The 16295-nt window shown below is 32.5% G+C and overlaps 1 protein-coding gene across 1 annotated transcript in view; it reads left to right on the top strand.

The window, feature by feature from the left end:
• Window positions 1-16032, top strand: part of LOC134280036 (receptor-type tyrosine-protein phosphatase epsilon-like) — a gene marked incomplete at its 5' end in the record, with an annotated part of 33639 nt that extends 17607 nt beyond the window's left edge. The window contains 11 exons of the mRNA XM_062762467.1: window positions 3452-3580; window positions 7474-7619; window positions 10071-10206; window positions 11667-11816; window positions 12216-12309; window positions 12556-12626; window positions 12927-13061; window positions 13248-13367; window positions 13665-13813; window positions 14587-14722; window positions 15705-16032. Of these exons, the coding sequence (XP_062618451.1) occupies window positions 3452-3580; window positions 7474-7619; window positions 10071-10206; window positions 11667-11816; window positions 12216-12309; window positions 12556-12626; window positions 12927-13061; window positions 13248-13367; window positions 13665-13813; window positions 14587-14722; window positions 15705-15776 (1338 nt within the window). The remainder of the gene's footprint in view (window positions 1-3451; window positions 3581-7473; window positions 7620-10070; window positions 10207-11666; window positions 11817-12215; window positions 12310-12555; window positions 12627-12926; window positions 13062-13247; window positions 13368-13664; window positions 13814-14586; window positions 14723-15704) is intronic.
• Window positions 16033-16295: the final 263 nt, after the last annotated feature.

Genomic DNA, 16295 nt, shown 5'->3' with positions numbered 1-16295 from the left:
AGACCCAGAGACCACGAAAAACGAACTTTTCCCCAAAAAATCCAAATGTGTGAATGTGGTGCTTTCTTGTCCTTTTAAAATCATCCGTGTATGTGTAGCGGTGATAGCTCAGTAAGTTGGGCTGACTGTTCAGTGCACTGGAATCGAAAAGTTTTTTGTTCGAGCCTGGCATGGGGCGTTAATTATTTTTTTCTTTTTCATGCAAACACCCATTTATTTTATCAGTTTCGTTTTATGTACTGATATATTAAGATTTTGAATTAGATTAATTTTGGTTCAGTATGGTTCTCGAGCGAAATCAGTTCTAATCTTCTATTGTGTATATAATGTACATTTACACGTATCGTGCATCTATATGCATTAAATATTGTAAGTGTTCATTTTTTGTGAACCATTACTATGTAATGGTACCCCCTAGGAAAAACGGACAAAAATGTTACAATCTCACACTTTCAAACTAATTGAAAAAAAAACCTATGGACGTGTTTGTAAACTCTGACAAGCTATGTTCAGCCAACCAAATCATGGACATTTAAACCATAAATGTTTCGTACAAATAATTCCTGCAGATCACACGCCAGGTGTTCAAACCAAAAATAGATAAAACGAAATCAAATAAAGAAAAACGAAATTATTAAATAAAAAAAAACGAAATTATTAAATAAAGAAAAAAGAAATTAATATATCAAGAAAAAAGAAATTAATATATCAAGAAAAATGGAATTTTTAATATACAAAGAAAAACGAAATTATTAAATAAAGAAAAACGAAATTAATATATAAAGAAAACGAAATTATCAAATAAGAAAAACGAAATTATTAAATAAGAAAAACGAAATTATTAAATAAATCATTTCGTTTTTCTTTATCTAATAATTTCGTTTTTCTTTATATATTAATTTCGATTCCCTTTATTTAATGATTTCGTTTTTAGCTCTACTGGTCAGAGACCAGAAGAGCTTATGAAATAGTAAGGTGTCCGTCGTCCGTCCGTCTGTCTGTCTGTCTGTCCGTCTGTCTGTAAACACTTTTTCAAAACGCTACTCCTCCTACAGTTTGGTTTGATTTTAATATAACTTGGCACACAAGTAGACCTCACTAGGATACATAAAATTATGCATCGGTTTTTGATTTCGATGAACAGTGTTGCAATGGTTACTAAAAATAGAATTTTCTGTGAAATTCCTTTAAAACGCTACTCCTCCTACAGTTTTGGTCTGATTTCAATATTACTTGGCACACAAGTAGACTACACTAAGATACATAAAATAGTGCATCGGTTTTTCAATCTGTACCATTATAAGTCAGTGATGTTTGTGAACAAACAATGCACACACATGCACAAAATAAATCCCACAAAGTAATCAAACAAGTTGCTGTCCTTTAAAACAGGACTGTAGTACGTGGACCATATGCATGTTTTTCTAACCGAAATTCAATTAAGAAATTTTCTAGGTGAAGTGAATATTCATGTAGGTTTGTTAACATTTTCCTGATCTGCCTATTTATGACTGATTGTTGCCTCAAAGCAAATTTGTTAAATTTTATCTCCGATTAGCGGCCTTTAGTTTTGTCAGTTTCAAGAATTGACTTGACACCTGTTCTTGATTTATGGGAAAGAAATATATCAGGGGAAATGGAGATCCGATGGTTAACGTGTATCACCGCTCTGTAGCACTCAGATTTTTTTGTCGGAGCCCTCCCCCAAACACATTATAAAAGCCGTTGCTATATATAGACCTCTGTCAAACGGTATTGGATTGCTGAAATAAAAAAATTGCGAGCCTTGATGCACAAAAGTAATTCCGGTGAAAACTTGTTCTATCTATTAAAAGCTAGAACTAGTCGTTGAATGTCGTTTTTCATTTAAGTTGTTAAGTTACATGTATCTATATACTGCAAGTTCTTCCTACTCTTTAAAATGCTTGTACATGTACCATAGAATCAAAGTTTAGTTTTTATATAAAAGTACATGTATAAGAGGGAAATTCGGATCCGCCAATAAATATGTATATGCGATATGCTGATTTGAAAGCGCGATTTGCCAATGAATGGCATATTCTAATTTGAATGAGGCGAATTATTCTACGAGCAAGTTACCTAAGGTGCAAACTCTCCAGCATTCTCGGGCATGCGTAGCCTGTCGTTTGCCCATGGCATCCGGTTTAACCTCGCTTATATATTTAGTGCGTGGACCTCAGGGTCCATGCAATCATTTTTTTCTTTATAGTTTCAACAACCTAAGATTTATGGGTACACAACGCTAGGTTAAGTTCGGGGGAAGTCAGTAATACGATACTCAAGGCTATGACCTTCTCGCGATTCATGAGCTTTATTGGAATGTCATTAATTTTATGCAAACAGAAACAGCCATCCTCACTAAGCCAAGGCTTACAGACTCCAACAATGGTTTGGAGATGTGACACAGCAACAAATTCCCGTAAACAAAATTGCATAGTTTATGAATTGTTTACGGAATGGGAATTTTAGGCTGTGTGCACATATTTTTTCTACATTTGTTAATTTGATATGTATATCTTCTTTAATTTTTCATTTTCACCACACATTTGTAATGTCGATATAAGGCGTAAAGAGTTACGAGGTGATGCTTTATAACAAATGTACTATATGAAATGATTCATGGGTTCAGGCCCTTACCATGCACATCTATAAATTCCGTATTTAAGTTTGAGTTTTCTACTTCAAATACGAAATTAATATATAAAGAAAAATGAAATTAATAAAAGTATAAAACGAAATTATCAAATAAAGAAAAATGAAATTAATAAAAGTATAAAACGAAATTATCAAATAAAGAAAGTCTGCTATTGCAAGTAATAGCGTATGTGGCCCCGAACTGGACAAAACTTTCATTTTTTCATCACTAAAACAATACCCATTAGCTAAGTTTGGGTAACCATCAACTCTTATAAGCCCTTTCAGTACTTTGATTTTTAAAATGTAAGTTAAAGAATATTCACTTTTCATCTCTTTCCATGGCAACTATTGACAATTAGCAATTTTAAAAGTCAATATGCACAATAACAGATAATAATCATTTAATCAATAAAGTTTCATGACGAATGTCCAAGGGACCAGCGAGAACACTCGCGGACAAAATTCGTCGCTTTTAGCAGGTTTCCATGGCAACGGTAGCAATTTTGAAACTGAATGACCACACAACACAACTACGACCAGTGATCCTGCTTTGAGGAAAGTTTCAGGAAGATTGTTCCAGCCATCTCCGAGAAACAGCCCGTAGAACAAAAACATGCGTACAATCGCAATATGTCGCCCGACTTCGTTCTGGGCGACATAATTAAAAGAAACGATATACTTCCTTTTTCATAAGCATTTCAGAGAAATTTTGCACTTTAGATTAGTGTTTATAATACATTCTATATAATATATTGAAGATATCAATTTTATTCACCCCTAAATTTTCTTGTAGATTAAATGCACTCTATACTGGCCGAACATTAACGACAAAATGAAGCATGGCAATTTTATGATAAGAAACCTGGAAGAAAAGATATATGCGAATCATACGTCTAGACGGTTCAAAGTGTACAATAATTTGGTAAGAAGTTATTTCTTATAAAAGTATCTGACAGACAGTAACTGTAAATGTGATACTCTGTATATGCACATTTCATTTGTGTACTATAAAAAAAAACTTGATATGAATTTTCCTATCCTTGAAGCTTACGTTTGTTTTGTCATACTTTGGGCTGAAAAAAAAGAATCTAGTTTAGCTGTTACACATGATGATCATTTGAAAATAGTCAACAAAGTACATACCTTAAAAAATCGCAAAAAAAATGAAATATTTTGTTTTATATTGCATCATAAAGATTACATTTGAAATGTGTTCTTTATAAACCAAAAGGAAAATCAACAAAGCTTTCTGAATGTTTGTCCATACCCTCTATGGCAATCCTCCTTGAAGCGTGTATATAATAATCCTCGATTATCAAATTGTTGAGTTTACCTCATTTGCATCCACTTCTTGTGATATAGTAAAATGCAAATAGACAGAATTCACTTTTCCGTTGATTTTTTTTTCAGTAGAATAGCACTACTGGAATAAAAGTAAGCAATAATTTGAATGATCGATATCATACCGTTAAAAAATGATCTCAACACTAAGCACAGGTCTTTTATACTCCACGTGGATAGGAAGATGCCATTTTACAGTTACAGCGCATGCTCATAATTATTTGTATTTTACGAATTGTCGATTTCCTTAAAATTTCAATTAATGTAAATTAATGTAAATATATTTGTCTCGATGTACTAGAGATACAAAAAGCTAATACAGAAAATGTATTTTTGCAGCATTTCATTAGTTATCAGCCTCAAAAAGAAGTTTAATAACATTGTATACATATACCAAGAATTTAAAGCACAAATCTGCAGGTTTTAGGCATTTGAAAATATTGAACATTTGGTTTTGGTTCATTAATATTTTTCTGATACCAGTGCTTAAACTTACATGAAACAATAAAATATCGGAGTTAAACGTCAAATTTGAGTTGCCTGAAATTGATTTTTGTTTAACGCCCATTCAAGAAGTTTAAATCATTTAAGTAATACTTTTTATGAAAAAAAAATGTGAGGCTTGAAAAATCAAGCTCAATCTTTTTATACCTTGATTAAAGAGCTGTATTTAATGTTCAGATATGACTAAAATATAAATCTAAGTTTTATACGAATCAATAAAGAAACAAGATTTGCTTGTGAAAAACTGATGCCCCCGTGTAACAACAAAACGAAGAGTTAATTTCATATGTTGGTACCCAAAGTAAGATTGTCTCACAAGAAATATAAATATGAAATTTGAAAGCCCTAACACCACCTGTTTAAAAGTTATGGCGAAGGATAAGTTTTTGAAAGGTAGGCCGAACACAGTGGTCAAGATCAAAAGGTAAACGTTTTTACATGTTTCAAAAGAAAGGTCTTGTCACAAGGATAAGATTATCATGTAAAGTATGAAAACCCTAGCTCTAACCCTTTAAAAGATATGGACAATGTTTGTTATTAAAAAGGTGGTAAAACTCCAACGCCAAGGTGTAGATATCAAGAAACCTTTTTAGTATCCCATAAAAGGTCTTCTCACAAGGATTACATATGTGAAGTATGAAAGCCCTAGACCTTTCCCTTCAATTGCAATGACCAAAGTTAAAGTTTTTAAAGTACGTAAATCTCCAAGGTCCAGGTAAAAAGGTACGATGTTCGTGTACAATGGAAGGTCTTATCAGAAAGAATGCCTATCTGAAGTATGAAAGTCCTAGTATTTACCCTTTACAAGTTATGGTCAGAGTAAAAGTTTGGAATTTTGTGTAAAAGTTTGTGAAACTCCAAGGTCTAAAGGTCACATTTGGTGGCACCCAAAGAAAGGTATTTTCACAAGGAATACACATGTCAAATATCAAAGTCATAGCGCCACTTAATCAAATACCCCAGGCAAAATTGTCGCCCGCGTGGCGCAGTGGTTAGAGCGTCTGCTCTAGAGTCGCGAAGTAAGGAGTTGATCCTTACGTCGCGGGTTCGAATCCCACTGTGGGACGTTTAGACCGGTCCTAAGGATGGGACCGTATAAATCGAGATCCCGGGTCGAAGTAGGTGCTGACACGAAAAAAATCCCTCCCTGCTCAATGGCCCTGAGTGCCGAGTATAGGACAAAATTTGCAGCTCCCTACTGGCAAGTGGTGGCGTCTCCATTAGCTGCAGAACTGTAGCTCTACGAAAAATATGTATCGACAGACCAGAGGGCTACAGTGCCACCCATTGGAAAACTGACTGTGTATTTCTTGCGCACAAAAATGTGCACTCGGTTCTAGCTTAATTCTTCCAAATTCTTACCTCAATTGCCAAAAAAGCTAGATTCAAAAAAAGTTCCTACTCCTCTGTGAAGTACTTTCGTAGTTTACATCAGTACAAAGCGCCTTGGACCGAATTATCTTGCAAACCAAAATGGTAGTATAAATAGGCAAAATTTCCGATGATCCGAATTTCAGGGCCAGGAGGGCTATTAAAAACAATTATATGGAATGTTTTGTTGTGGAAACAGTGAAAGAATATGTTAGGAACACACGGTTAGAAATATTTTTAGATGACAGTTTTAAAATAAATCGAGAAACAGTGCACATTTTTGTGCGCAATAAATATGCAGTTTTTACAATGGGTGGCACTGTAGCGCTCTCTGTTCTGTCAAGAAAAAAAAAAACAATTCGGAGAGCTACATTTCTGCAGGTACGTCTATATATGAGTGACAAATTCTCGAGAGGGACATTAAACAATATACAATGAATCAAACAATGCGAGGCAACATAACAGTTTTTGCGGACAAACATACAGCTAAACAGACGGATGGACAGACGCGAAAAAAATTATATACCCCCGAATTACGGGGCAACACGGAAGTAAATGTTTCCATTGAGAAAAAAAATCATTGTTTTTCCTGCTTAAAATGTCATTAAAATCTTTATCTTTTATCAAGTTGTCTCTCTTGAAAATGCAACATTATTACGTCATACCATTTTGACATCACCCTTTCATAAAAATGTTTTTAAACATCCAATCATTGTCAACCTACGTCATAGTGACAGTTGTTTAAATGTCATATAAAAGAGGAATAGCATTTAAAGGACATATTTATTCATTAACTTATCTTGATACATACATGTATTTATTATCATTGCAGATAAATATCCAGTGAAATTACTTATTCTTTTAAAAAACAACAAACTTTTTTCAATGCCCGTAGTTATAAAACACAACACAAACATTCAGAAACATTCTCTTCTTCCACAGAGTTTTTAATCTCCATATTCTTTTTTTTTTCCATTAACTATTTAAATAGGTATATAAGTAAATTTTGATATTTTTTAAAAACTTTTTTTCTGTTTTGCGAATATATATATTTGTGTTTTTAACAATCTCAAGTTTTCCTTGAAACCAAACTGGAATTTAAATTTGCTTTTTTCCCGTATATTTTTTGTCCGTCAAGTTGTCCTCGAAAAAGGATTATGATATGGACATAAACAGTCTTTTGCTAAATTGATGAAGAAATTTGACCAGCAGTAGGCCACCAAGGCTTCCTTTTTTCAAAGAATATAATTTAATCACGAAATAAGATATTATTTTCAATCTTTGATCGGGATGCGATTTAAATGCAGGTTTGTCATGTGATCAAATGGATCACATGATCAACCTGTATTTACATCCCGATGAATGTTTGAATTTGAAATTGATAAATTTATTAAGGTTAAAAATAATGAATTGTCCTGACAAATATTTACATTTGATAATGAATTTGTTTATGAAATTGTTTTAAGACTTATCTCTGTATCTACAGTTAGAAAGCTAAATTACACTCATCTGGTTTATTTGTAAGTAGTGACAAACAGAAAGCAACGGAGATCCACCAGCATGACCAATGAATCCATATTTTTTGTTTCTTCATTGAAGGAAAGAAAAGACCGTGAAGTGTTGATGTTTCACTACACAAGATGGCCTGACCACGGTGTTCCTGATCCTCTCAATCTTCTTGTGTTTCATCGTCACGTGATGAAAACGTCACCACAGACTGGAAAATATACATTGGTGCACTGCAGGTGAAATTGTGATCTCATATTACTGAATTTCGTTTTATTTAAGGATTCTCTTTCTCTTTATTCTCGATGAAAATGTGAATGTCTTTTTTCCATAGATCATCCAAAAAAATAAAAAAAAATTAGATATGGGAATTCAAGGGTGATCTGAGGCCATCCTATATGCTGCCTAGTTTTGGTGTTTGCTTTAATATCTATAGTCACTTTAGCATCCAAATATGAAACAGGTGTCACCGTCCGTTGAGCGTGTTTTTTGATTCGAGATTCACATTGAAAGTATCTATTTTTTTTTTTATTAATTAATAATAAAAAGTCTTCTTTATAATAGAATTGTGAAATGAAAGTAAAACCAACTCCTTTTTTCTACATTTATTAAGAAAGTTTTTTGAATTAATCCTGAAGCATTTGAGTAGAACATTTGGGACAGTGTAGGTACAAAAGAAGTGTGTATCAATATTCCACCCTATCCAAGAACTGCACACTTATTTAAGTACAGGAATACGCTAAAGAAAATAATACGATTATCAAGTGATTATTGAACTCTAAATTGTCCTTAATAGAGAAATTAATCTTCCGCTGGTAGTTATGTATGTAATTCTTTGTTTATGCAGGAAAATATATTAAAGGAATCTTCAGATGCATCTAGTCCGAGTAGCGCAGTGGTTAGGGCGCCTGCTTTAGAATCGCGAGTTAAGGAGTTGATCCTTACGTCTTGGGTTCGAACCAAAGTGTGATACGTACTTGAAGACCGGTCCTTCGGGGAAAGACCGTATAATCCGAGGTTCCGTGTCGCAGTAGGTGATCGCACTAAAAAGATCCTTCACATGTCTATTGCCGTAAATACCAAGTGCGGGACAAAATTTGCCGCCGTCGAGAGGTAGCGTCTCCATAGGAGTGAAAATTTCTCGTGATGGACGTTAAACAGCAAACATACAAACAACAACGCAAATGAATATTCAGGTCATTTTTAATGGGATCCTGGTCAAAATTTTCAACAAATCAATTTCAAACGAATAATCGTGAAATAGAAGGTGATTTTCGAACTCTGTCAAAATCTTGCCGAAAAAAAAATTCTGAATAAAACTGGACATTAAATGCCACATTTAATCTTTAAGTCTTAATCTATTACATGTTGAGAAGTACATTCGTATGCATATTAATGTACTTCAGAATGCAAAAGTATTAGGCATTTTGTATTGCATTTAATGCAGTGTCTAATTTTTTGCATTACTACATGTATTGATGTAAAATTTATGCTAAAAGCCAAAGATTTCTATTAAACTTTCCAATAACTCGGCGATTCCCTTATTCATTCAAACACATGCGCGTGTCAACTTTCATTCAAGGTTATTCCATGATATTTTATGACACAGAAAGGCAACCAACCAGAAAAAAATAAAATTTTAAAACAGATGAGTATCTAAGTATTTTTGTCTGCAAAACCACAAATCTTGTACCTTAAGGAGAGAAAAGATGATACATGTAAGTAGCTGAAACATCTATAGCTAGAAGGATTCACAGTGCTTAGCATATCTTTCATATGATATTAACCTTAAAACATGGATATTGTTTTACAGTTTCAAATGGTTATTTTTTATCATGCCATGTATTTGTACCTTATGAATCTACTGTAACTTCAAGGATATGCATAATACAAACCGTTATTCACTGAATTAAATGTTAATTATAGAATAGTTTCAGTCAAGTTCAAATGCCAGGGATGCCATTATAATTATTAATTACAAATTATACTACAATTGTCGACCCAAAACTTGGATCACTATGCAAACTTTTTTTATAGAACAGATTGAATCGAATTTAATAGCATAACATTGGTATATTTAACATTCACAAGATTAACTAAATTCAGAATGAAATCATACAGGTAGTGTTTATTTTGCAAAATCAAATAAAATATTCAAAGATGTGATGGAACTGTGGAATATGTTTATTTCTTTTTTTCTGTTCTGATTTAAATTTATAATTTGTCTCCCTGCCACGTTTAAATGTGCATAGAGAAAAACATTTGTTAAGAAGAGACAGGTTTCATGTTGCACATCACCGTTTATTGCTTATTTCAAATTCAAGATCCAGGTTTGCAAAATGAGTTTAATTTAATGGCATTGTAAGATGTAACCTGTTGCTGGTTTGTGTGCTTGAATGGTATGTTTCATTTTAATTATTTGGTCATTGGGTTACTGTTGGATGAAACTAATTTCTTTATCTTATCAATGCAAAGGACTCTCAGGTGGTCCGGTCGTGCATGTAGTTTAATAATTTACTCTTCTTGGCACCCACCTCTGATATTTCGAGAGTCCCTTTTCTAATTGATCGCTTTTCGTAAAATTGTTGCTGTACATGTATTAAGCTTCACTTTTACTAAAAAATAGGTAAATGATAATGAATTAAGAACCTTAATAACATAAACATAAATAATGTATTCCTTTTTTTCAGTGCTGGAATAGGGAGAACCGGAACATACATAGCTCTAGACGCCCTCTACCGGGAAGGGGAGATAAATGGTAGAGTTAATGTACCGATGTACGTCAGGAATATGAGAAAAGACAGAATGAACATGATACAAGGGGAAGTAGGTTTAGATTTTTTATATAATTACTTACCCTAGAACACATGTACTTAATTCTGACATTCTGAAAAGGAAAAAGCTTTCAATTTGTATTTCATATTACTTCAGCAAATTTGAAAAGTGTAGGTCTCATATAAAATGTGATTAAATGCTTTTACTTTACTCATAATATCTGGACATTTTTTTGTATTGTCATCTGGGAAAAATGAATAAATAAATAAGCGTAAGCAATTTAAGAATAGGGAGACACAACATTTTATTTTCTGCACTTGCAAGGACATGCGTAATACTTTCTGCATTCTATTTATTTTTGCAACTTGAAGGCATTGTGTTTATTTTTATGTAAAATGGTTTAGTCTCTTGTAAACAAAAGCTATCGTAACATAGAAGTATGATTGATTATTTTCTTTGTTTCAATAAAACAAACCGAAAGCAATGTTTCCTTTTAGATTACCTATCATGAGGAGATAAATAGTGATTAGTTGTAAAAGTTTCCTTACTCTGTACCCTTATGTAATTTTCATGTTGTATTTCTTCCGAAATTTTTCCTTAATTACAAAGGAAGAGGTTAAAGGATAATTATTTTTTCCAATCGCCTCATTGTTGTCAACCAAGGCACCTTCCCTGTATTGCATGTTCAAACATTTCCTTGTTTGCCAAGATCTTTCAAAAGACGATTTAAATCGTTGAGAATTTCATTTGTTGGGAGAAGTTTGATGTTTGAAATAAATAAAAATCTTACAAGTTTACAGGTTATACTAAAATGGAGATTTTTTTTATGATAGCCTTTGCAGCAATGTTTTTCACTAAATTGTTTATGATTACATTTGTTAAAGACGTTCCTTTACATAAGCATTATTAAAAAAAGCTTACTTTAACATGTATATTGCAATCAGATTCGCGTTCAAATCCTTTTTTTATACATATTTCTTTATCGGCAAACACAGGTGACAAAAAATCGGGACAACTTATAATAATATTGACAAAAAATGTTTCCTCTATATATTTTTTTTACATTCTAGGACAGAATATTTTTTCGCTTCAATTCCCCAATTTTGTTAACAAAATTTCGAAATTTTCGGGGGAAAAATTCATACCAACCTACCGACCAAATTATTATATCCTGAGTCTTGAGAGGGCAAACAAATTTATTTTAAAATGGCTTAGGAATATTATTAATTTTCCACCTGAAAGTTATATCATCAGTAATATTTATATGATAATGAATAGGAAATAACACGGTGCTACACAACTCCCCTTCAATTCTACTGTTCATGCTACGTTATTTTAATTTTAAAATGTCTTTCTTTAAGTCAGGAAACACTGGCATTGATTTCTGGTGGTCTAAAGTTTAAATATGATACCCAACAGTTCATATTCTACCAGTATTTTTTTTTAAAAAAAAAAGAAAAAAAGATTTGATATACGTTTTTTATCTACAATTATCTTCCTTTTTTTATCAGGACCAGTACAGAGTCCTTTATCTCGCCCTTTGTGAATCGTTCAGTGGGAGGTCGAAATGTTGGACAGCTGAGAAAATTTTTCAAGGTGGATCCTGCTACTCAAATTGTGGAGAAGTTACAAATACAGATGCCTTGACGTCAGAGTTCCAGGTAGATTCATCCTACATAAAAAAAAACACATTGCACGTTTCTTCATCAATCTGATTCATATACGGGTACAACCTGACTCTTAAGGCTTACAAAATGAATCACAATTATTACATATCGAATGTACTATAATAATTTTAACATACAACTTAAGTTCATAATACTAATACTAATGATTGTACAATTTACACATACAACTTTAGATGATAATAATAATAATTGCACTTTTTTCACATACAACTTTTTGTCAGACAATATTAATAATGAGTGTACTTTTTTCACATTCAACATTTGATGATACCAGTAATAGTTCAAATTCAATGCAGAAATCTACATGCGTCACTAATCAGATTGAATGTAATTGTGCATTGAATGTTTTCATTCGTATTTTAATTCATGCAGAGTCTACAGTCTCTTCGGGTAAAATATGCAGAGAAAGATTATGAGCCTGGACAAACAAACATATCGGCAAACTACACAGAGAGTGTTCTACCGGGTATTGTTCAATATTCTCTTCATCAATTTTAAGTTTCTTGTATTTCCGTAAAAGTTTAATTTTTAGAAGTAACATTTCTCGAGAAAAAAATTAATGTAATAAGTGGTTGATTTTCTAATTTTAATTATAATAAGTTAATTGTTAATAGAAATTACTTGGCAAAAACTGCAAATGAAATGTGATTGTTAGTTTCTACATACAACGACTCTCAAATATATATTGATCTTTTGTAAACACACATTTCAGTGGAAAAATTCATGTGCTACCTGTCCTATGTAAAGGGAAGGAACAACTACTACAATGCTGTTCTACTACAGGTATGAATCTTTATGCATATTTTGAAATCATTGATTTCATTTAATAATGTCCTTTTACTTCGATCAAACGTTTGAAGGCTAGCTAAGACAAAATATTTTAAAATGTCTCCGTTATCTCAATTATAAAGGAAAAAATGATGATGTTTGCTTATTAAACCAGAAAACTAGATATATATAATGAATATATTCAAAATATTTAAATAAGAAATCCATTTTAAATTCTACTTTAAGATAACTCAATAATCATATTTTGTAATAATGAGAAAAAAGATCTAGCTGATAAACAAATTTATATTCCAGTCCTTCACAGAGAACGACAGTTTGATCAGCGCCCAGTACCCACTTCCGGACTACACTGAGGACTTCATCAGACTCATCAGAGACTTTGATGCTCGTGTTGTGGTTTTCCTAGGTCCTTTTAAGGAAATAAAATCTGTAAGACAGCCAAGTATATTATGAAAAGATACAGAAAGAAAAAGACGATTTTGATGTAAAGCATACTGTAAACAAAGGAAATTTTGCAAGTGACATTTCATGAAAGAATGTTTTCCGTACTTAAAACACATAAAGGTCTTGTGTAAAACAATCACATAAAACTTTTTCTTTTTCTTATTTTTCAAGTCCTCCCTATGGGTGCCATCAAAATCCGAAAACAAAACTGTGGGCAGTTTTGTCCTTAATCTGTCAACATCAACAAATTCAGTCAACTTTACAACCAGGAATATCGTTCTGCAGCCAAAAGTTTGTTTATTTATACTTCATTTATACTAATAAATACTGTGAAATTGCAAATTTCCTTTCCGGTTTAATTTTCGTTGTTTTCAAAGCATAAAGAGATTCACCACGAATTGTAAATTGTTACATGCTTAAAAACTCGACAATTCATCATCCTCGTACATGTAATCAAATCACAATGACGAAGAGTTTTTCCTCAAACCACGAAATACTGACCACCAGAAAATATGTGATTTCACAGTAGTTGTTTCTAACTTAATTCAAAGGCCATGTGCTTCATAAAACAGACATTTTTAATTACAGGGAAGCAGTGACATAAAAATGACGGTGTTGGAATGTAAGACCTGGAAAGAGGGAAGGTTCCTAACCGACAAAAGAGTGCTGCTTGACGTAGTCAAAGAAGCAAAAGCAGAGAAAGATAAGCAAGAGGGGAAAATACTTGTTTTGTCAAGGTACATCTCAGCTCTTAGAAAATTTGGTTAATTGTTGCATCATATTCTGATGGAAATCTACAATTGATATCAGTAACAATTTAACAATGCATCGCAGTTTAGGTTTTATCTACGTCAGATCGTCAATATGCCAAATCTGTTTACACATAAGATGCCTAATACATTACATTTATTCAAAAAACGTTCCAAGTCACAGGATTTAATGCAATATAATTCGTTATATGAATGTGTTTGATAATGATAGAGCTACACGTTGTGGATAATTCTGTGTGATTTATAATGCTATAGAACAACTCTATGATTACAGTTACAACAATCTAATTATATATATTGATAGTGATGGTGCCACACGTTGTGGGTCATTCTATGTGACCAGTCTATAACGCTTTAAAACAACTCTATGATTACAGTAACAATAATCTAAAATTCATACCGTATAAGTGAAAATTTTAGCGAGTCGCAAATTTAGCGATTTTTTCTTAAAAAACAGGTATTTTATTTTTAGCAAGTAGTAATTCTAGCGATTTCAAAGTGCTCACTAAAGAAGCTAGTACAAATAAAACGCAATTTATTTTTAGCGATATTAAATGTTACCGATCTCAACTGCCTCGTTAATAATGCCAAAATTAAATCCTCGCTAAAAATTCTACTTAAACGGTATATTGATAGTGATGGAGATACATGTGCACGTTGTGGATAATTCTGTGTGGTTTATAATGCTCTGAAAACAACTCTATGATTACAGTAACAACAATCTAATTATATATTGATAGCGATGGTGCCACACGTTGCGGGTCATTCTGCATAGTCTATAACGCTTTAGAACAACTCTCCATGGATCAGGAAGTGGACATCTTCACCATCACACAACAACTGCAGATCCGTAGACCTGAGTTTGTGTCTACTATGGTAAGAAGTTTTGTTTTTTCAGTAACTGTAATATTAAGCGTTGTCTTTGATTACCATTTAATTAGATTTTGGAATTTCAGTTGCCTAACATTTTTGATTATTGCATAAACATGAAAAAGTTAGGGAGAGTGTTCCTTGAAATCTTTAGCGTATTTCAGTTTTCAGACAAAATATATTATGCTCATCATAATATGGTTTAATTAAGACAATTTACTTGTCTCAATTAATCGTTTTGGTATTTTTTTAAAATTTGGATTCATTTAATTTCAGCAACATTATATCACTGGTTTTCACCAAAAATATTACACGATATTCAGAATACTACATGTATATGTTATAAATCATGAAAGCAAGATGGATTTCGTCTGCTTAGGAATGTTAAGGCCACATTTAAAATAAGTTTTGCTTGTCCTTTTCCGACTTAGGATAAAATTAATTAGTCGGTATTTAGGTATTAAAATTTTTTTCCAAAAAAAAGAAAGAAAAATTAACATATTTGTTGACGGGATGAGAAAAAAATACCATCCAGCAATGTTAAAAAATGTTTGAGTCGTGCCATTTTAGACAATCTGTTGAGAGAAGGCAACGAAAAATGTTCCTCGCCTCAAATATTCCTTGGGGGTGACTTTCATAAGGATTATTAAGTATAGCACAGCAAAAAACATTCATTTGAAAGCTTTCCTATTAATACATAGGAATCAGCCTTAGTTCTCTTAACATTTACTTTAATGGTATAACATTGTCGAATCAAGGTTTTTTGTATCAAGTATCATTGCTTTGGAGTGAATATTGAGGTTTTTTGTACCTTTTTACTTGCATGTTCATGTAAATGCATAAACCATTTACTCTTTTTATTGTTGTTTATTCCTTTGTGTAAATATATTTTGGTTATACAAATCAAGAATCCGCATTATAGGGTAAATGGGAAACAATTATCTTTGTATGTACTAAAAGGACTGTATTTTCATATTTTTATTTTCAGGAGGAATACCAGCTTTGCTATGATGTCGTTTCTGAATATATGCAGAATGACAGTGTGTATGCAAACTGTTAGACAAAGGGAGGGAACTCTAATAGCTGTGAAGAAAAAAAAACTGAAGTGAAAACAAACTAATAATAATGGTTGACATTTTCCCTTATTTGTTCCATGACGTGCAAATTAAGAATAGATAAAACATACTTTCACAAGTAACATTCCCTCCAACCACCACCACCACAGCCACTACCAGCGATCTCCATATTCCCCATTACAGAGAAATTTGAAACTTACTTGCTGAACTGAAACTGAATCTTTCGATTTCTTCAAGATTGTTTATTAGGTCTTTCCACCTTTCTGTGGAAAGACCTATTGATTTCCTTGTGTTTCTTCTTTTTTATTATTTTTCCGCCGTGTGTTTTTTTGTTTTAAGATTTATCGAAAAGATTTTTATTTCATAAGAATGTACTCCGTAAAAGATTTTTGCAGTTGACCCTGCGTAAATGAACCTGGACCCCTTTCAGAGTTATTACCCCTTTCGCAAGAAATGCTTGTTATCGCTACTCCTCTGAAACCGTAAATCATAGAGGTATGAAA

Source organism: Saccostrea cucullata, unplaced genomic scaffold, assembly GCF_032062105.1.
Source record: "Saccostrea cucullata isolate Sc308-1 unplaced genomic scaffold, CSIRO_AGI_Scuc_v1 ctg5982, whole genome shotgun sequence".
Classification (NCBI taxonomy): domain Eukaryota; kingdom Metazoa; phylum Mollusca; class Bivalvia; order Ostreida; family Ostreidae; genus Saccostrea; species Saccostrea cuccullata.
The sequence above is the reverse complement of the archived record's forward strand: the minus strand, read 5'-3'. Positions and strand labels throughout refer to the sequence as shown.